Here is a 22,634-nt window from a genome sequence, read left to right on the forward strand (position 1 = left end):
TTGTGATCACGGATCAACTACATGTTCCATGATCGTGAAATAGTAATTACGGAAGCATTTTTTAAAATGTCGTCTTCATTTTACCTGAATTTCAATTTCTATTATTTTTAAAATCTGTTTATTTTTCCCAAAAAAATGTATTAAATATAATCATTGTCAAATTATCTGCTTTCAGGGCTTTTAAGATTTTGTAAATCAACAGCATTATTTTAAAATTAATTTAATCATGTTTAAAGTTAGATCTGGGTGTTACTGTTAACAGATCCAAAAAACGCAAATACTTGATTATTAAAATACCTATATCTCCTGAATTATTTGACCTTTTAAAAAAAAATCAATAGAGCCATGAATTTTTTTTTGGTATTTTTGGAGGGGGGTCTTGGGCTCGCAAATTTTGTTTAAAGTTCAAACACGAGATACAGGGTGTCCCACGAAACATGACAGTTGTTTTACTTAAATAAAGTTTACTTTGAAATCAATTTTAATACAAAATTACTGCCATATAATATCTTTTATTAGTCTCTTTGGTAATTAACAACTTAATATATTATGGAAGAAGACATTTTAAACTATTCACTAACTGTCATGTTTCTACATAAAGAAGCTTCCCCCAATTTTCTTGGGTTGCTTCCCCCCTTTCCGCTTGCCCCTTAGCTGTCTCAGAGCAATTTTACTTTCTAAAAGGACTTAAAAACTTGGCAAACATTATTAGATTGCTTAAATGTTGTCCTTCCATTTAACAGTTTTTTGAGTCCCACTGTGTAAAAGTTGTGAAATTGAAATTAAAGAGTTAATAATTATTTACCTTCCTCATCCTCAATTTTAATATTTTGGTATCTTTATTTTTCCAAAAATATTGGTTTTGCTGCTTGATTACCTCAAATTGATTTAGAGAAAAATAAATAATTTTCAAGAAAACTTTTTCTATAAAATGATGTTCCAGGGCCCGAAAGGTTATATAGCACAAATGTGTGAAGTACACCTGCAGTATGGAAACAGTACAAAATGGCCGTTTTACACTTTCGAGTAAATTCCACCCTAGGCATAATCTATTATCTTTGGAATTTGTATACATTTATTTTTACATTATAATTTTTTACATTATTATTCTTTGAGAGAACATAGGAATAAGGAACCAGACTTATTTTATAATCAAATATTCAGAATAAACCTCATTAATATTATTTTTGGTAAAATTGTTCAACAGGTGAACTGACCTGTCCCACAGATCAGGTAGATATAGATGCAGGGTTGACATCTGAAAAGTTTATACCTGCAACAACTTTCATGTAAAATAGCACAATGGGCCTAAAGAACGAAAATATTTGTTTTTCTATAATAACTGTTAATAAGTTCTACTCTAAATTACGATTTTCGGGACTAATCAGAAAATTTAAGAAAAAAGAATCATTTTGAAAAAATTGAATAAGGCTAATATAGAATTTTCTTGCGAAAATTACTAGTTTTTTCGAGTATTAAGTTTTTATTTTAGCATTAAAGCTTGGAGATAATCTAAAATGATATGGGACACCTTATATATACAAGCCCAGGAAACATTTTTACCGACTATATGTGCCGATGGCGAAGATGTGGGGTAAATAATTCTGGACTTTATATGTTCGCCATCGGTTTGTCGGAGACTAAATGTTTCCTAGAAATGATGAGACTGTGAAGACGACCTGAAACTTTATAATTGTGGCATTCCCATATAGAGTTGAAGACGCGATAATAAGGTCTGACTTTAAAAGTCGACTTCCTATTCCAGAGTTTTCTGGTTATCACTGTAGAATGTTCACTTTTTACCTGTCTTGGTTCTCCTAATTTTCCTGATGGAAATTATATTGAAAATATCTAAGAGACTGAGTTTTTGCCACAAACTCTGATTTTGTTAATCCCTATATTTCTGCTGTAGACTTAAGTATTCTAAAAATATGATTTGAGTTCGATAATTTGATTAGATAATCTTAGTTTGAAACATTACAGGATTAGCTCACAAGGTCCCAAAGATATAGGAATTAGCAATTTTAAGTTTGTGACAAAGACTAAATTATTTTTAAATTTAATGGTTTTTTTTTATTTATTTCTTATCCTCATTCTACCAACAAAAATAACTCGAATTTATATTATATTATACTAAACTAAAATATTCTAATTGTTCATTCCTGTTGTAAAATTTAGTTTAAGTTTTGGAAATGGTTTTTAGTCAAAAACGTGTTTAGGAGAATTGATTGGTCGAGGTAAACACATTAATGTATAGAATTAAAAGATTATTTTTTATGAAAATTCTGAAATTATGCATTTATATCTGTTGAAGGATCAAGTGGAGCACAGTCGTATCCTTGCAATATACCCAGACCTACAGAGCTTGGATCCTAATATAGGAAAGGAGGTCAGATTTTTTATATAATTTTAGATTAAGGTTAGGAAACGTCAATTTTAAAAGATTTGATTAAATTAATTTAAAATATAATTACATCTATAATTTGTGTCACTAATTCCTGGTTGAATCTTTCTTTAAATTTTTGCTGTCCGTTGATTTTTTCTGCTTTTATATCTATTTTTATCTTGGTACATTGTACATTGTACAATTAACCCTAAACAGACGGGGGGGGGGGGCGTTTGGTGCCCCCCGCCCTGTAGTTTTTTTTGTCCTGGCACTCTCATTTTTGACACTATCACCGTGAAATTTTGTGACTTTTAATGAAAAGTAATTTAAAGGATTTTTTGTTAAAAAAATATTTTTTTTATTTATAGGGTAGGGTACAGGGCCGGGGGGAAAAATTTAAAATAGCCCATAACTTTTTTGTGACTAAAGCTGCAGATCTATATTTTGAAGCTCCTGAAAAACACATGTAGAAACATGTGTCACACTTTAATATTTGTTTAAAATAAAAAAATAAATTTTCATTTTTTTGACCCTTTTTTAGGCATTTTTTCGGCATTTTTCTTACCCTCCCTAGCACCCAAACTATTAAAATTGTCAGTCTATTTTTTTTTCTTTGAGCTGGCCATAAAATTGGGCTATGAACATGCATTTCAACCCTATAGCTATTCTCTAAGGTCCTTTTCTAGATACATAGATTCAGACCCTCCAGCCTTTATAGGGTTAAGATGATTTTTCAACAGTAAAATTTTATAAGATATCAGGACTAACAGTCTCAGACATATTTAAACTGTCGGATATATTTTAGTCTTATCATTGTAATTATTCCTGCTATTTCCCAAAATACATTTTGGAAGCAAAACATAACAATATTATATAAAAATATTAAATCCCAGCATTAAAGGGAGTGTTCGTGAAAAATGAAAGGGGGTATAGGCTTATTGCGATTAAAAAGCGCTTTTGATCCCTACTAATTTTAATTCTATCTGTTGCGTCTGTTAGGAAAAAATTGTTATAAACGACTAATACTGAAGAACGTTTCAAGGATTTTTGATAATGAAGAAAACATTTTCATATTTTCCAGGAATGTTCAAAAATCCAGCTCCAGCGAAAGTTATTAAAAAAAAAATCAAAAATATTATGAAATATTAACCACATAGATATGCGTCGAAAAATAATACAAAAAAATATATATTTTTAAGGTGGTGCAGTTGTGTTAAATGGAAATGTCTATTACTGCAATGGAATGAATAAAAATTATATCACCATTATTGCATGTTTACATATAATCAGTATCCTCATAGTTCTTAAATCAAAATTATGAATATAAGATTCTCCTAAATATTTTCAAAAAACTTTATTACGCCTTAGTTAAATTTTCAATTTCTTCATTCCTTTTTCATTAACAACCCCGATCGTTTTTTTTTCAGTTGATCAGAAAAAGTTTGATTTTGTTTGTTCACTTTCCACCTTACTCTGTTCGTTTTCTAACTTAGGGATTTTATAATTAAATTGTGTGTTCATTCAAATTAGATCGTTTTCTCAAAAGTTCATTAAAAAATTGATTTTTAAAAAATTTCAGTTTATTCCAAGGTTTGTTAAAAAAAAACAATACTCATCTCTAATTATGCTAGGTTATACTTGTTACATAGGTGTTACTATAATGTTGATGGATCCTGGGAATCCAGGAACCAGATTGCTAGTTTAAATACTACGATATTATCCAACTATGTCAGCTGTTGGGAAATATATCTTATGTTCGGGTGAGTAAACTGAGGCCGAATTTAAAGAATTTGAGCTGCGGTTTAAATTCAAGCCGCGGTTCAAATATGGTTGGTTCAACTTTAAATTGTATTGAATTTTTCAAGATTTAAGTCAGCCCTCAATTGAAACGGGTTTTTGGGGGATTTGAGACGCGGCTTAAATTTATTAAATTCGGACACTGATCAATCCTTTTTTACCATTGTTTTTTAAGTTGACTATATATACAAATTTAATTGTCTAGAAAATATGATTCAATTGAACGCGATAATGGAGCTAAATGGATTCCTTTGACAAAGAAACTCACAAACTTGCAAGAAGTTCCCATTGTGCTGCTTTGCTAAGACAAAATTTACCGTTTCCTACTGCAGACGGTCAAAATTGACCATGCTGAGCTGGACAAAATTTACCGTTTCCTACTGCAGACGGTCAAAATTGACCATGCTCAGCTGGACAAAATTTACCGTTTCCACTGCAGACGGTCAAAATTGACCGGGCGGTTAGTTTTGACCGATGCTGAGCTGGACAAAATTTACAGTTTCCTACTGCAGACGGTCAAAATTGACCATGCTGAGCTGGAAAAAATTTACCGTTTCCTACTGCAGACGGTCAAAATTGACTGGGCGGTTAATTTTGACCGATGCTGAGCTGGACAAAATTGGCTGGGTTTTGTATCTCCACTTCCCTTCATTGAACAAAATTGAAACTTTAGATCTACTCTATGGACAGTATAATGAGTTAACCCTGTGAATTTCAGCAAGATCAGAAAGAACTATTTTTCTCGTCACTAATGGGTTAATGCTTTTAATCTCCTCGGATACTAGAGTATTAATAACAATGATGCATCTATTCTTATTTACAAATAACCGCCCAGAGATAACTTGTTTCAATATGTACACAAAGTATTCACAACTGCAATTAACTTTCCTTGCATTATAACCTTGCAATGGAGTAACATAGAATATTGTTATAGTCTCTTAAAAAGGGGTTTAACAGACGTGTCTCAGTAAAAATACCCTGCCAATAAGCATCACAGGTTACTCTGAGTTTCATAATTTATTTTAACCTTTAACAGGCCATCAAGTGATTCAGAATATATTTTACCTTTAACAGGCCATCAAGAGATTTAGAATATATTTTACCTTTAACAGGCCATCAAGAGATTCAGAATATATTTTAACCTTTAACAGGCCATCAAGAGATTCAGAATAACATTTAATAGCTGACAAAATGCTGCATCTGCTCAAATAAAAAGGTGCACTTAAACACATACTCAATCTGCTTAGTATTGTTGATTTAACAATTACCCCTGAAAGAAATTCTTCCTTTTCAGTTCTAATCTATTGCAAAATCTATCCTCTCAATATTTCTTAAAGGGAGTGATAGCAAAACATAAAAGGAGGTCAGGCTGAATAAAAAAAGTAACATCAATTAAATTTAGAAAGCTAGAGACACAGTTTGTGGTCAAAGAACATCGTTTTGAAAAAAAGAATACTATATGTAAACTACATTACTATTACCCAACAAATTACCAAAATTCATATATTATACAGTTTAACTCATTAATATGAATACATCGGAAGATTTTTAAAATGTCGTCTTTATTAATTTTCACTTGATTATGCCGCTGAGAGTACTGAGAGTTATGTGATGTGTAGCGCCTAATTATCTTTTATTTTGTATAACATATGTGTCGTGCATTTCAGGGCTATTTATTTATCTTTAGAACTTTTATTTCCCATAAAAACTTTGGCTCTCAAAACAGAAATTTGTATAGTATTTTAGTAAACTATACATTCCATATCCCTGTTAAGCTTCTGGTAGAAAACTTCTAGGAAAATACAGCTTACAGCTTACATTATATAAATCGTTCAGATATATCATATTAATGAGTTTAACTGTAATATTTCAAAACTTTATATTGAATTGAGCCTGACCCCACGTAAACTTTTCACAAAATACTCCTTTGAAGTTAGTCAAAATCTAATGATTTTATTCATAAAATGGAATTTAAGAAATTCTAAAACCTTAGCTATGTTCATATGACACACAAATATTTGATGTTAAGATTGTGAATTTTAGTATAAATTTTATATTTAGATTTAAATCTACATACAGTGAACCCTTAATAAAGAATACATCGAAAGAATTCATCAAATGTCGTGTTCTTCACTTTCTGACAATGGAATGATGCAGATATTTAGTTTTTTAATTAAATGATTATATGGAACTCTTTAAAACTGTTTTCTCATATTCATTGCTATTTATTTATTTTCGCAAATACTGAAATTTACGTAATATAGTATACAATTCATTAAAAAAATTGTCAAGACGACATTTGATAAATTCTTCCGATGTATTCGTTATTCAGGGTTTCATTGTGTATAATATATTATCTATATAATGACTTTTATCAAGAAATAGTACAAGCTTTATCAATTAGTATTTAATCAGTAATCAATTTGAATCATTTGGTTGGTTACCTAATTAGATAATTTATTTCACAGTTTGAAAAGAGGTAAAAAAGTGACATATATAGAGTGCATGATTGAGTGTAGAATTTAGAGTGTAGGGTATAGAGTTCAAAGTGAAGAGTGTAGAGTGTAGAGTGTAGAGTGTAGAATGTGGAGTGTAGAGTGTGTAGAATGTAGAGTGTTGAGTGTGGAGTGTGGAGTGTAGAGTGTGGTGTAGAGTGTAGAGTGTAGAGTGTAGAGTAGAATGTAGAGTGTGGAGTGTAAAGTGTAGAGTGTAAAGTGTAGAGCGTAGAGGGTAGAGTGTAGAGTGTGGAGTATAGTGTGTGGAGGGTAGAGTGTAGAGTGTAGAGTATAGTGTGTGGAGGGTAGAGTGTGGAGTGTAAAGTGTAGAGTGTAGAGTGTAGAGTGTAGAGTGTAGAGTGTAGAGTGTAGAGTGTAGAGTGTAGAGTGTAGAGTGTAGAGTGTAGAGTATAGAGTGTAGAGTGTAGAGTGTAGGGCGTAGAGTGTAAAGTGTAAAGTGTAGATTGCAGATTGCGGAGTGTGGAGTTTGGAGTGTGGAGTGTGAATTATGAAGTGTGGAGTGTTAAGTGTGAAGTGTTGAGTGTAAAGTGTTGAGTTTTAAGTGTGAAGTGTAGAGTGTAGAGTGTTTAGTGTGAAGTGTAGTGTAAAGTAATAAATAGTTTTTGGTGCTCTTTTCTTTAATTATCAATATTGAAAAATTCCCCTTTTAACTGCAGTTTGCTGGTGCACTAAAAGTCTTTACTAGCAGAAGGGTTTCCGTTCTATGTTGATTCATTAGTTTGGACTTTATTAATATCCAGTTTACTTAACTTGATATAAAAAGCAATTGCTCATTGTTAGCCTTATAGTAACCATGAGAATTATGTGATAATTGTTTCAAGAATCATACATGTTAAAGTAGATAGAATAAATTCAAATATCAAAAACGACTTTCAAGTCGTCTTGCTATGGTCATGTTTCGTGGGACAGCCTGTACTTTTGTATAAGGTTGCACCCAGAGCAAAGTGAGTTTAAGCCTTCCGAATGCTTTGCTAAGAACGTGCATGCCTGTTCCTTCTCGCGCGTTTACCCCGTTCCTTGGAACCTCTTGTGACAATTGGGATATGTGGTATACTGTACATTTTGCACTACATTACATTTTTTATTGCTAAACATGGTAACATAGTTTTATCATAATTATTTCTCTGGAACTTTACTTTTTGGCATTTTCATCATATGTTACGATAACGAAACACAATATGGTGTAAATGGTATTAAGAATGTTCATTGTTAAAAATCAACTAAGATCATAATAAAGACATTAACTGTTAATATGTTAAATTAAAAAGAAATTACGTTTGCAGAAGTAAAAGGTTAAAATTCTTATTTAAAAGAGCACATAAGAATTAGTTGAATTGTACACTGTAGGTACTACTACGTACTTTGATAATTAATGAATTAATATTAATTGGTTAACAATTAAAATTATAGAGTTAGTTCTTTACAAATAATTGTCTGGTGGGAATTTACAAAATTAACAGTGTAGAGGGAATTTCATTAATTAACAGTGCAGTAGGAATTTGTAAATTAACAAGCATTGTGGTGGGAATTTTTAACAATTAACAGTTTAGCGGAGACTTTTAACAATTAACAGTGTAGAGGGGATTTTTAACGATTAACAGTGTTGAGGGGATTATTGACAAATAACAGTGTAGAGGGTATTTTTGACAATTAACAGTGTACATTAGACAAATCCTTCCTTTTCTCCTCCCTCTTCTTTACTTTTGCTTCGAGGCTTTTTTTATTTTTATTTTTATTATTTATTGTTTCTTTCTGATGTCATCTTCTTGTTATTTCCATTATTCCATTCTAGTTTCGTTTTTAACACAAACCTTCTTAAAATCCTTTTTTTTAGTTCATGAAGAAAAAGTGTTTTCTCAAAATTTCCAAGACTTTTCTTAAATAATATCGTATTCTAAGATGGCAGGTTTGTTAAAGGTTTGGAATTAAAAGGTTAGGAATTATTAACTGACTGCATAGGTGGCTGTCTCCCAAAGGACCCTGAGAGTGCTGCTATAATTCTTCAAAAAGAAATAAGAGTAAATTGGGGATATACAGATATAAAGGGAAAGGGGATATAAAGATATGAAAGGAAAGGGGGGATATAATTAAAGATATTAAGAGAATGAAGGATATGAAGATATAAAGGAAAAGGGGGGATGGATAAATATATAAAGGGAAAGGGGGATATAAAGATATAAAGGGAAAGGAAGGGTATAAAGATATAAAGGGAAAGGGGGGATATAAAGGGAAATGGGGGATATAAAGATATAAAGTGAAAGAAAAGATATACAGATATAAAGGGAATAGGAGATATAAAGATATGAAGGGAAAGGGGGGATATAAAGATATAACGGGAAAGGAAGGAAATAAAGATATAAAGGGAATAGGAGATATAAAGATATAAAGGGAAAGGGGGGATATAAAGATATAAAGGGAAAGGGGGGATATAAAGATATAAAGGGAAAGGAAGGATATAAAAATATGAAGGGAAAGGAAGGATATAAAGATATAAAGGGAAAGGAAGGATACAAAGATATAAAGGGAAAGGAAGGGTACAAAGATATAAAGGGAATTGGGGGATATAAAGATATAAAGTGAAAGAAAGGATATACAGATAAAAAGGGAATAGGAGATATAAAGATATAAAAGGAAAGGAAGGATTTAAAGATGTAAAGGGAAAGGAAGGGTATAAAGATATGAAGGGAAAGGGGGGATATAAAGATATAAAGGGAAAGGAAGGATATAAAGATATAAAGGGAAAGGAAGGATACAAAGATATAAAGGGAAAGAAAGGATACAAAGATATAAAGGGAAAGGAAGGATACAAAGATATAAAGAGAAATGGTGTATATAAAGATATAATAAAAGGGAAATGGGGGAAGGAATCAGTAAGAAAAGTGATGAGAGTTAATTTTGTTGGTACATTTTCAATAGTTTAGGCTAGCATGGGCTAGCATATCCACAATGTATTTCTACAGGGAACAGTAAACACCAATCTCGCCCCTCCCCCCTCCCCGCCGCCCCACGTCAAACTAAGGTAAAATCCACGTAAGATTAAAATCTTAAATGTTTTATCATAAATCTTCTCATTTAAAGAGCAATTGCGAAGATGTTAAACGTTTTGAATTCACAATATGTAACCAAATGGATTTTAATTTCTAACACTGCATCGAATCAGAACTAGAGGAGATACTAGGTCACAAAGTCGTAATAGTTCTAACATTATTGTTGATTGAAATTGACCTTCTTCTCCTGGCTAGTTTGCACTTAAAATACATTATCAAATATTATCAAAATCAAAAAAGGGACATAAAAAAATTATTGCAAACAATTATTGAAAATAACTTTTTTTAGAATTTTTTTTATAAAACTCAATAAATTATTGTTTATTCTCTGACCGCAAAAAAAATGTTCTCCAATATTAATGTTACATAAACCATCCCTGGGGTCATGTGAGGTCCCACACAAAATTTTGACCCAATCAGTTCAGCCGTTTTGATGTTTATTGGATACAAACGGACAGAGAAACAAATAAACAAAGAGACGGACAGACAATCAAAGTATAAAGATAGATGTAGATTATAGAAGTTGAGTAAACAGAGAAATGTTTGCTGATGGGTAACAACACAAGCTTTAACTCTAGTCTCAATCCACATTCAACCATGAAGCTTCTAAGACTTTTCATCAAATTATGTAAGTTTAATTTTTGTGAAATTGAAAAAATGCTAATTTTTATTTTTTTTCAGACTTAATTCCTCTTCAAAACAAAAAGTACGAATTTTTCAGCTGTAAAATGTTTATTTCCTTGATTATCTGGTTTTGTATTCCTATTGGTCTGTTCACAATTTCCATTTATCTTCAATATGTTTCCAGTTATGAAGTGATAGAGTACAATCCAGTTATTTTGGCCAGTACAGTCACAGTAATCCTGAACATAGTTGCACTAACATTGTTCATTCCTGGATTACTGGCAAATCTTGTGGAAAAGTCTGAAATTGATCTTGATGTCAGCAAGTACTCCAAGAAATGGGTTGCTTTGTATTTTATAATCTTTCTGACCTCAACTGTTTTGGGGATATTCCGTTCGGATATGAAAGAAAACATGATCTACTTTACTGCTGCAACACTGTTCTGCCAGATAATGATTGCAATGCTTCTGGTAGCCTACTTCATTACAACTAATCTAGTCTGCACTTCCTTTATTATGGAGGCTACTGATTTAAGCAAGAAAAAGGATGAAGCAGAGACTGTGTTATGTTCCATACATCTAGTGAAGAAGATAAGAATTCTAAAAAGTGGGTTTAGTCCTCTTAATTTCTGTATTCTGACAAACTACACCACTTGCATGATAGTCTGTGCTTACAGCGGATTTTATTACCTGAAGCTTCGACAATATTTCCTATTTTTATCTTTTACTATCAGTGTTGTAATGTTTCTTTTAGTCATCTACTCTCTCATCTCTGCATGTGATGAAGTCTTTCAAGCTTTATCCTCCAACAATGATAAACTTAGGTATTATATGCGTAAAAACTATATTTCAAAGAATAATTTTTACCTCTAAAATCTTAGAAAGATGTCACTGATTGTGGATGATGATTTGAAGCATAAAATTATTACAGGTTTTCCTATCTTTTTTGTCAACCTTTATTAAATAACTGATATTACTGCATGTTTAAACATAATTGCACTTACAGGGTGTCCCACATCATATTAGACTGAGAACGGGTCTAATCAGGACTAATTAGAAAATTTCATTAGAATTATATAAGAATTTTCTTGTGGAAAATGATAAGTTTTTCGAGTATTAAGGGTTTATTTTGGTGTTAAAGATTGGAAATAATCTAATATGATATGGGACGCTCTGTATTTAACTGACAGCTACTGACAGTCTTCTTTGCTAAGAACGTAAGATTAAAATCCTCTCATTACAGAGCAGTTGCGAAGATGTAAAACGTTTTGAATTTACAATATGTAACTAAATGGATTTTAATTTCTCACACTTGTGCGTCGAATCAGAACTAGAGGAGAAACTAGGTCACAACAAAGTCGTAATAGTTCTAACAGTAATTGTCGATTGAAATTGACCTTCTTCTCCTGGCTAGTTTGCACTTAAAATACATTATCAAATATTCTCAAAATCAAAAAAGGGACATGAAAAAATTATTGCAAACAATTATTGAAAATAACTTTTTAGAATTTTTTTTATAAAACTCAATAAATAATTGTAATAAATAATTTCCAAGATTAAATAAAAAAGTGTAAAAAACAGAAAATAAAGAACACATAAAATTGCACTTATTTTAGTCTAAGATAAGCATTTCTAAAATTCTAAAATTATCATTATTATTAATAATTTTGTCTGACACACAAACTCAGTTGACACTTGTGACGTCAGAATACAGCTGTACTGAGAGTGTACAAATTCTACGTTGCCATCTATTGTACTAGAATCTATTTGGGCATAACTAATTCTACTAATTTTCAGTTCTCACTAATTATAATAAGTAATAACCACTAGTTTTATAATATATATATAAATCTATATTATATACACAGGGTTATCTACAAAGGATGAGTCTATATGAGACGACTGTACGGAATTTGTTTAGTTTTTTCTTTTTTACATTTATAGTTCCTATTAGTTATTAATTTTTTTGTCCAACAATTTAATAAACCATTAACAATATATTTTGAAGGCAAAACTTGAAGTAAAACCTGAGAAATCCAATTTGATATGTTTGGATTTGTATGTGGCCATTAACCCTTTATCCTTAGTGGGTAGCTCCAAATAGGTTGTCAAGTACAATAGATGGCAACAGAAAAATCGACCAACTGCGCACAACGTCATATGTGTCAAATGAAAAAAGAAAGACGACATGTCCTCTAATTAGTTAGTATGATTTCCAAGATTCGGTGAAAATAAATGTCGTCTTTGTAGGAATACGTAAAAAATATTTACAACTCAAAATTAGATAGAGTATTTTTACTGTCATTTGGTGGCTTAATTTTTTTTTTCACTCACTGTATATCTATGTAAACTAAATAGTCTGAGGGAGGGGGGGGGGGCGTCCAGGCCCCAGCCCTCTAAGTAGCATTAAAGTAAACATTTCTAGGGTTATTAAAGGTTTACTGTTCAATCTCTAAAGCCAGCTAATTTCTTAAAAAATTTAGACTTCTAACTTTTTGAAACACTCATAATTTATACGAATTTTACAAAAAATCATTTGGATTACCTTGTTTTAAAAGTGACGAAGTTTTGGTGGGTTAAACAATGACTGAAGTATACACATTATATCATCATACACAACAACAACAAAAAACAATAATAAAAGTACAAAATTTTTTAAAACTATTTATTAAAACATAAATTGGCCTTTTTGTTTTAAATTTCGTTTCATGTGATGACCTTGTTTGTTTACTAAAACATTTAGATGAATAATTTCATAATAAAAGCATTTTGAAATTATTTATATATTTCGTACGTGTTCCCAAAAATAGTAAAATACGACATTTGCGAAAAAAAATTGAATATCCTGAGAAGACGACATTTCATTAGAAAATTACCGTTTCTTGTTGCCTGTATTTCCCCTGGATCTGGGGGTTTATCCACGATTAGACCTTTCCAGAGCACTTCTCCAAAGATATCACTAAACATTTCTGAAATATGTTTTAACGTTATACTTTCGAATAACAATGTTAAAGGGTTATGTACAATATCAGTTTCAACCCTGTTATTTAGTCTATAGAACGTTAAATGAAAAAGTGTAAAAACAGAAATAAAGAATATATAAAATTGCACTAATTTCACTAAAAGATAAGCACTTTAGTCTAAAAATATCACTTTTATTTATAGTTTTGTCAGACAGAAAATTTGAGTTGACACTTATGACGTTTAAACAGTTGTACTGAAAGTGTACGCATTCTGTGTTGCCGTCTATTGTACTTGACAACCTATTTGGGTAGCTCTGTATCTATATATAAATTTGGCTTTTCTGTCTGTATATTTGTATCCAATATCTAATTCCAGGGAAGGTTTATGGATGATTAAATTTTCAAAAAGTTGCCTCAATCAAAAGATTTTTTTTCTAAATTTTTGTAAATTTTGAAATTCCACAAAGTTTTTTTTATGAAATCCGCGAAGGATGATTTGTTTTGTTTTACAATGGGCGCAACGAGAACATTTACATGCAGTTTACAATTAAAATAGATGATGGGCCCAAAGCGCCCTAAAAGCCTAATTTATCTATAATAGTATAATAGATGATTGTAAACATAAAGTGTAAGATATAAGACCCACTTTAATCAATTACATTCCCCTGGGATATAGATAGATAGATAGATAGTAAGGATACATATAAAAGGTAGATAGACAGATAGATAGATAGATAGGTAGATAGGTAGATAGATAGATAGGTAGATAGTAAAGATACATATAAAAGGTAGATAGACAGATAGATAGAGATAGATAGATAGGTAGATAGTAAAGATACATATAAAAGGTAGATAGACAGATAGATAGTAAGGTAGAAAGGTAGATAGATGAATAGACAGATAGATGTATCTTATATTATTTGGTTAAAAACAATTTCTTTATAATTTTAGAATACGCATGTCTAAAGCTATAAAACAGTATAAGTGAGTTATTTAAAAAATAATTAATTTGTTAATTGGTAAGGTGTAAGCGCAGGAAATTATGAGTCCCCAAACCTATATGTATTAACATTTTATTGAAGTATGGAAATACTTATTTCATAGAACATCATGTTTTTTATTATGTTAGTATGTGGGTACATGATATAAGAAGATAGAAATGGATCGTTTCCACTTTTTTGAAAAACGATCGATGGAAAAAACGAAAAAAGAAAGGGTCATTTTTAAAAAGGATAGTTTATATTAAACATCGTTTTGTAAAGACAGTAGTTTCGTTTTTTAAAAACGATAGTTTTTCGTTTTTAAAAACGGTCGTTTTCAAAAATGATCGATTTTAAAAACAATCCTTTTTTAAAAACGAATGTGTTTTCAAAACCCTTGAAAGACCCTTCATTAACGACCGTTAACGACGACTCTTGCTAGCGACCGTTAACAACAATTCAAAAAGAAAATACATTTTTTCTATCGTTTTTAAAACCTATTAACAACTCTATGTGTAGATTATATATAAATAGAAAGGTGCTATTATTAAGAAAGGGTATTAGATTATTCCAGAACTAACGGAACAGCCTAATAAAATGACCATCTTTGATATATATTGAAATGAATTTTGTTAGTTTTCAAACAATGGCTATTGAACTGCTTTGGTATGTTAGGGGGCCACAAGAAGACCAAAAATCATTAAATTAAGATTTATTTCAGTCTATTCATGAATAAGTCTAAAATAGAGTTTTCTGGCTCCAAGTTAATGTTTGAGTTCAAATAATGATGTTTTGACCATTTTGACGGAATTAAGCGGCAAAATAAAAGTAGCGTTCAAAGCCAAATTCAATTATGGATCAGGCTATATCATTACTAAGTGTGAAACACTTAGGCCCCTTTCACCAGATTAAAAGTATTCTTTAATACATTTCAAAGAAAGATTTGAAATTCTTTTTTTCATACTTTTAAACTATTTCAGATTTTTGCCTGTTTGAGTAAATCAAATCACTGATGTAAGCCAAAAAACAATTTCATTAAAATAAATCTAGATGTGTATCAAAATATCCATTTAAAATACTGAATTTAGAAACGCTAGTAAAGGGAATGTATGCTTAATTTCAAATGACCTTTAATACAAAACTAGATTAATTCAATGGTACTCTTAAAACCTTTGGCAGCTCAACACAGGAATTTATTGGTGGTGNGGAGGGTGAGAAAAGCAGTATATGTAAAGTCTTTTTTTCAAGTAAGGTTTTAAGTTACAGTCATATCATGTTTAACTTCAACATTTTACAGTTTTCGACTCTATCGCCCCTTTGTCCTATTTTTTTTAGCAGTAAAATATTTATTCTAAATGTTTTCTAAACTAAATGAATATCTCACAAATAATTAGTTCATCTAAATACAAAACATGTTCTTAGTAAAATTTATTATTAAGATTCATGTTTAAATACTGTGAACTATACAATTTGACACTTTTTGAAAATAAAAAAGTAAGATTTCAATCATCTTTTTTATTTTATATGTCAAAGTTTCATTCATACGTCGTATACTAAAATAATAAATAAACAAGTAAAAAAATGAAAAAGAAAAAATGGAAATTTTAGTAAAATATGTATTACCATTTATTATTTATGCATTTTGTGGCAAGTAATGTAAAGTGAGATGTAGCTAAACCAGATACAGATGGTTTAACTACTTCACTAGTGTAGTCGTGATTGTATAATGGATGAGTAGTTCAACATTTTCAATCATATTCAAGGTTATCCTGCCCCCCCCCCCTAGATGTCTGTTTATCATTTGTGTTATTGTTTACAATCTTTATTATTGTTGTTACGCAAAAACTAGTTCTTCAGCAGTCCAAAAACGTCACAGCAAAGTGTACGGAAACCCTATCGCCCCCTCCTTCTATTCAATATCTCCTTGCCCAAAGCCATGTCAAGTTCTTCACAAAGGAATTGAGTCTTTGCCACAAACTCTAATTTTCTAATAACTGTATCTTCTCAAATCAATGTTGTATATGTTGTATACCTTAGATATTTTAAACTATGAGCCCTGATAGATCAAATTATCTCAGTTTGAAATATCACATGTATACACCATCAGGTTCCAAAGATATAAGAATTAAAAAATTTGAGTTTGTGGCAAAGACTCAATTCCTTTGTCAAAAAAACGTAAAATATTTTTTTTATTTTTTGATAATTACTGTTTAATGAAATAATATTTAATTATGTTAAATGTACTGAAATATTAAGATATTTGTTCTAATGTATTGTTCAGGGCATCTAACTCTGAAGACATACTACAGATGGGATATGAAGTACACCTATTAGATAGTATTAGTATTTTGCGTCTACTTCATATTCCGTACATGGCTTTGATTGAATCATAGTGTACAAAATTCTTAAACTATTAATTTTTTTACATTTCATGTTGTAGCATTACTTTGTTATATATTTACTTATCTCTCCTAAATATAAGCTTGCTTGCCAATTAAAAGTAGTCAACATTGTATTGCTAAAAACGTGTACCACTGAATGATGTAAAAATTAAAATTCTAACTTTAGGAAAATGAAGAACCCATAAAAGTACAAAGACAAGACCAAAAATAAAAAAGTGAAGAATTCTGTTAAAAAGAAAAGTTTTTTAATCAATATGTTAATAATCTTTAAAAAAATTTAAGTTTCAACAATTAAAATGTTTATCCATGTCCAAAAGAGTCTGTAAATCTGAGGTAGAGTGTAGAAAATAGGTAGAGAGGGTAGGATAGGAAGTTTATATATTTAACCCTGGTAGAGTGTAGAGAATGGGTAATATCCTGGTTTTCAAGTACCCCAGCAGGGATAGGGTTAAAGAACGATCAAAAAACGATCGTTTCCCTTTTTTCTAAAACTGCACGAACAATTTTTAAAAAAATTTTAAAATTTCGCTATAATTCTTTTTACAAATTTGGAATATTTTTATTTTAATATTTTAGAAAATAAATTTTGCTAATAAATATGAGTGTTTTGAAATATAATTTCAATTTAATTTTTTTTTTAAATTAAATGAACAAACTCTGATTTTCGAATCACTATATATCTATACAACCTGACGGTGTAGACTTTGATTATTTGATCTATCAGAATTCATATCTAATAAAATATCTAAGATCTTCGACATTATGTTGCAAAGATAATGGGATTAGAAAATCAGAATTTGCAAACATGTTGGCAAATTTACAAAAACCCAAATATTTATTGCGAAATGTTGAGCATTCCAATTCCAATAAGTTGACAATAGTGATTTAATCTATTCCCTGTTTTTGAGGTACACAGGAGTGGTTTTATATTTTATTTAAATATAATTTGTTTATATCCCAGAGGAGCCTAACTAACTTCGCTTTGCTCTTATCATAATTCCTGTTTTCCTCATAATTCTCGAGCATTCTTAACCTTCACAGAGACTCAATATAATAGATACGTTCATATCACGTGACCAGAACTCTGGTCACATGATACGGACGTAATAATCATGTTATCAATTATATCAAAATGAAAAATTATTAAATTCAAATAATGATAGAAGCAAACCAAAGTTACTTAGGGATATCGCTGTTTTCAAATTGGTTGCGTATTTGCTGAATATGATCTGTTTAAACCTACTATTTTTATACACAATTTGGTATATACTGATTTTATTTTATGACACAGTTTTTTTGATCAATTTCTCGAGACAGGAATATCAGCAAGAACTCTCATAGGTCTCGATCAACTCCTAAATAACTTAGGTTTCAGCCTATACTCCTTTCATCTTACCTTTACAGTACCTTTAAAAACAGGTTGAGAGATTAAAAATTAACTCCTATCATCGTAAATAAGTAACCTTATTCAATTATTAGTTTCTACGATCTCTCATTGTTCTAAAAACATTTTCTGTAGATTTTTTGGAATGTTTATTGAAAAGACAACTTTTGAAAAATTTGTAGGAATATGTTCCCAAACATCTAATTAGTTTATTGTATAGTTTTTGATACATCTTTCGTCGTCGTTATTTAATAGTTTTAAAAATAAATGTGATGTCATCCACGTTGAGTACACATATTCTCTATTTAAGATAATCAGTCAAAGGTTTAGATAAATCAAGGATCATTAAATAGAACTGTACTTGAAACTATGCGTATAGTACCTGTAAGATGTTCTGCCACTGTTTTTATGTTTGCCATAAATGCATAAAATTTATGCTTTAGAAATATTTTTGCTACATGTTGCTAAACGTTCAAAAATATCCAAATACATAAAATGCTAAATAATGGTAATATGGTATTTATCTAACATGTTCTTATACAGTCAGAGCAAAACCGTTGCATAGTAAAGCCGAAAAACACAGACTTAATAATATTTAACCTTATATCAGCTGAAGTATAATAGGTTTCAAGAACCTTAGATATTTCAAACTATCAATTATGTTAAAATAAACAATCTAAGTTTAAAATATCAAAGATTTACACCATCAGGATGCAAAGATTCAATTCTCATTCATTTCCGATTTTTAAAAATCATCTCATCCTTCTCATCCTTCTCATTCTTCTCATCCTTCTCATCCTTCTCATCCTTCTCATCTTTCTCATCCTTCTCATCCTTCTCATCCTTCTCATCTATCTCATCCTTCTCATCCTTTTCTGCTTTTTAACAAAATTTCATCTTATCCTTTTCATCCGAGGATAAGAGAAATTTCCTTGNGCTTTTTAACAAAATTTCATCTTATCCTTTTCATCCTTCTCATCCTACTAATCCTTCTCATCCTTCTCATCCTTCTCATCCTTTTCTCATCCTAACAATTCAAAAAGAAAGACACAATAAAATAGTTTATAACAAACTGATGATAAATGACATCTTAATGGTGGCAGTTAATACTGTTTAACCATGGTTGAAATAATATGTCTTGTGCCACGCACAGGGTAGATCAATTTAAAAGTCTTTAAACTATTATGAATGCCATGTTTTCCTAACGAATGATGGCATGGAAAAACCATTCTTAAATATGGATTTTAAGGATTTGTTAAAGTTAAAGTTGGATTATTAACTTCAATAAAAATTGTTGAACTTATCTACAAACTACAATATGTTTAATGAAGTGTAATACCTCATAAATTTTTCTCAAATTTGTTTTTCATTAGTAAGATTCAATCTAATTAATTCAATCAATTTATCTTAATAGAAATTCTTAGGAATTAAAAAAAAGAGGGGAAATTTTTACAAATAATACAAATATAAGAAACACCTAGAGTTGATAAACTGAACTAAAATACCAACAAACCTTTATTACTCCAGGGCCTCCAAGACCAATGAGATATCACCAGGTCTCAAAGTTTAACTCATAGAGTAATATAACGAAGAGGTGAAGCTTGGCTCAGATGTACACAACCGACCTTCCTATTAATTAATTAATAGAGTAGTAGGTTGTATACTAAACTATTTGTTTAATTATCTAACACTGTACACTTGTATATAGAGTGATCGTATTTCTAAGGGGAGAAATTGAAAATTATCAAATATTTGCAGGCAACATCATCGAATGTTCTTTAAATAAAGAAAGAAAATCTAAAAATTGGTCAATTCCATAAAATTTCATATAATTTCAAAGTCTTCTACAGTAACCAATAAGGGGGGGGGGCAGAACTCATTTACCCCTTCAAGCACAAGAACAAAAAGGGGACAGACTATGTTCCCATTTTATTTGTTAAAATTTTCTCTTCTTTTAGATTGTAGTCAACAATATCAGAGAACATTTGTCCTAAACCACAATTTAAATCTCCAAGAATCTCATACTATTACCAATTAATTGAACAAATATGATTTACAAAGTTCCAAATTTTACATATTTTTTAGTAATAATAGTGTAAACTTTAAAAACAATTAATTTTGTAAAATGGAAAATTCATATTTATACATTTTCTTATGCCACTCTATCCTAAAATGGAGTCACGGAAGTTTGTAGTAAGATTTTGACTCGACTGGAGACCACCGGAGGAAATTCATTTTCACTGGAGGGGTTTGAAAAAATGCTTTTTACAATTTAAAACTTTACGCAGGGTGATTTGCATTCCATTGGACGGATTCAGATATCTTTCCAGGGGGGGTATAATTCCACTGGAGGGATTCAGATATCTTTCCAGGGAGTTTAAAATTCCACTGGAGGGATTCAGATATCTATCCTGGGGGTTTATAATTCCACTGGAGGGATTCAGATATCCTTCCTAGGGGGTTATAAATCCACTGGAGGGATTCAGTTATCCTTCCAAGGGGTTTATAATTCCACTGGAGGGATTCAGATATCCTTCCCAGGGGTTTATAATTCCACTGGAGGGATTCAGATATCCTTCCAGGGGGTTTATAATTATTCCACTGGAGGGATTCAGAGGAGGGATTCAGATATCTTTCATCCAGGGGGTTTATAATTCCACTGGAGGGATTCAGATATACTTCCAGGGGGTTTATAATTCCACTGAAGGGATTCAGATATCCTTCCAGGGTGTTTATAATTCCAATGAAGGGATTCAGATATCCTTCCAGGGTGTTTATAATTCCACTGAAGGGATTCAGATATCCTTCCAGGGGGTTTATAATTCCACTGGAGGGATTCAGATATCCATCCAGGGGTTTATAATTCCACTGGAGGGATTCAGATATCTTTCCCAGGGGTTTATAATTCCACTGGAGGGATTCAGATATCTTTCCAGGGGGTTTATAATTCCACTGGAGGGATTCAGATATCTATCCAGGGGGTTTATAATTCCACTGGAGGGATTCAGATATCTATCCAGGGGGTTTAAAATTCCACTGGAGGGATTCAGATATCTTTTCAGGGGGTTTATTTAACTAAGTTTATATATAAAACAAGACAAAATGACAATAAATAATTTCAAACATTTTGATAAAATTATAAAAATTTCGGAAACTTTTAGCTTTGAAATTTGTACAATTTGACTGGTTATAAAATGTCCCTGAAGCCATATCAACTGTCAAGTCCTTCACAAAGGAATTGAGTCTTTACAACAAACTCTGATTCTCTAATCTCTGTATCTTTGCAAATCAAGGTTGTATACCTTAAATATTTTATACTATGAGGCCTGATAGATCAAATGATCTCAGTTTGAAATATCAAATGTTTACACCATCAGGTTCCAAATATATAAGAATTACAAAATTTTAGTTTGTTGCAAAGACTCAAATTCTGTGTCAAAAAAACGTAAAATTTTTTATTTTTGATAATTACTGTTTAATGAAATCAAATTTAATTATGTTAAATGTACTGAAATATTTAGATATTTGTTCTAATGTATTGTTCGGGGCATCTAACTCTGAATACATATCACAGATGGGATATGAAGTACACCTCTTGGATAGGATTGGTACTTTATGTCTACTAGTTCTTCAGTAGTCCAAAAACGTCACAGCAAAGTGTACGGAAACCCTATCGCCCCCTCCTTCTATTCAATATCTCCTTGCCCAAAGCCATGTAAAGTTCTTCACAAAAGAATTGAGTCTTTGCTACAAACTCTGATTTTCTGATCTCTGTATCTTTGCAAATCAATTTTGTATAACTTAGATATTTTATACTATGATGTCCTGATAGATCAAATGATCTCAGTTTTAAATATTACAGGTTTACACCATCAGGAAGCAAAGATATAAGAACTAAAAAATTTGAGTTTGTGGCAAAGACTCAATTCCTTTGTCAAAAAAACGTAAAATATTTTTTATTTTTTGATAATAATTTTAATTATGTTAAATGTACTGAAATATTTAGATATTTGTTCAAATGTATTGTTCGGGGCATCTAACTCTGAATACATACTGCAGATGGGACATGAAGTACACCTCTTAAATAGGATTTGTACTTTGCGTCTACTTCATATTCCGTGCATAGCTTTGATTAAATCATATTGTACAAAATTTTTAAACCTTTAATTTTTCATATTTCATGTTGTAACATAACATTTTTTACATGTTTACTTATCTCTCTTGAATATAAGCTTGCTTGCAAATTAAAAGTGGTCAACATTGTATTGATAAAAACGCTTACCACTGAATGATGAAAAAAATTTAAATTCTAACTTTAGGAAAATGAAGAACCTATAATAGTACAAACCCAAGACCAACAATAAAAAAATGAAGAATTCTGTTAAAAAGAAAAGTTTTTTAATCAATTTGTTAATAATCTTTAACAAAATTAAGTTTCAACAATTAAAATGTTTATCCATGTCCAAAAGTTCTACTGAGTCTATAAATCTGAGGTAGAGTGTAGAGAATAGGTAGAGAGGGTAGGATAGGAAGTTT

The 22,634-nt window shown here is 30.7% G+C and overlaps 1 protein-coding gene across 1 annotated transcript; it reads left to right on the plus strand.

Annotated features, from left to right (window-relative positions):
• Positions 1-10,295: 10,295 nt before the first annotated feature.
• On the plus strand, positions 10,296-11,300 carry LOC111716403 (uncharacterized; the record flags this gene model as incomplete). The annotated part of the gene is made up of 3 exons (XM_023491855.1): positions 10,296-10,374; positions 10,428-11,193; positions 11,251-11,300. Coding segments are annotated over exons 1-3 (895 nt in total), but the record flags the coding sequence as incomplete, so codon positions are not given.
• Between the last annotated feature and the right edge of the window lie 11,334 nt (positions 11,301-22,634).

Source organism: Eurytemora carolleeae, unplaced genomic scaffold, assembly GCF_000591075.1.
Source record: "Eurytemora carolleeae unplaced genomic scaffold, Eaff_2.0 scaffold461, whole genome shotgun sequence".
NCBI lineage: Eukaryota > Metazoa > Arthropoda > Copepoda > Calanoida > Temoridae > Eurytemora > Eurytemora carolleeae.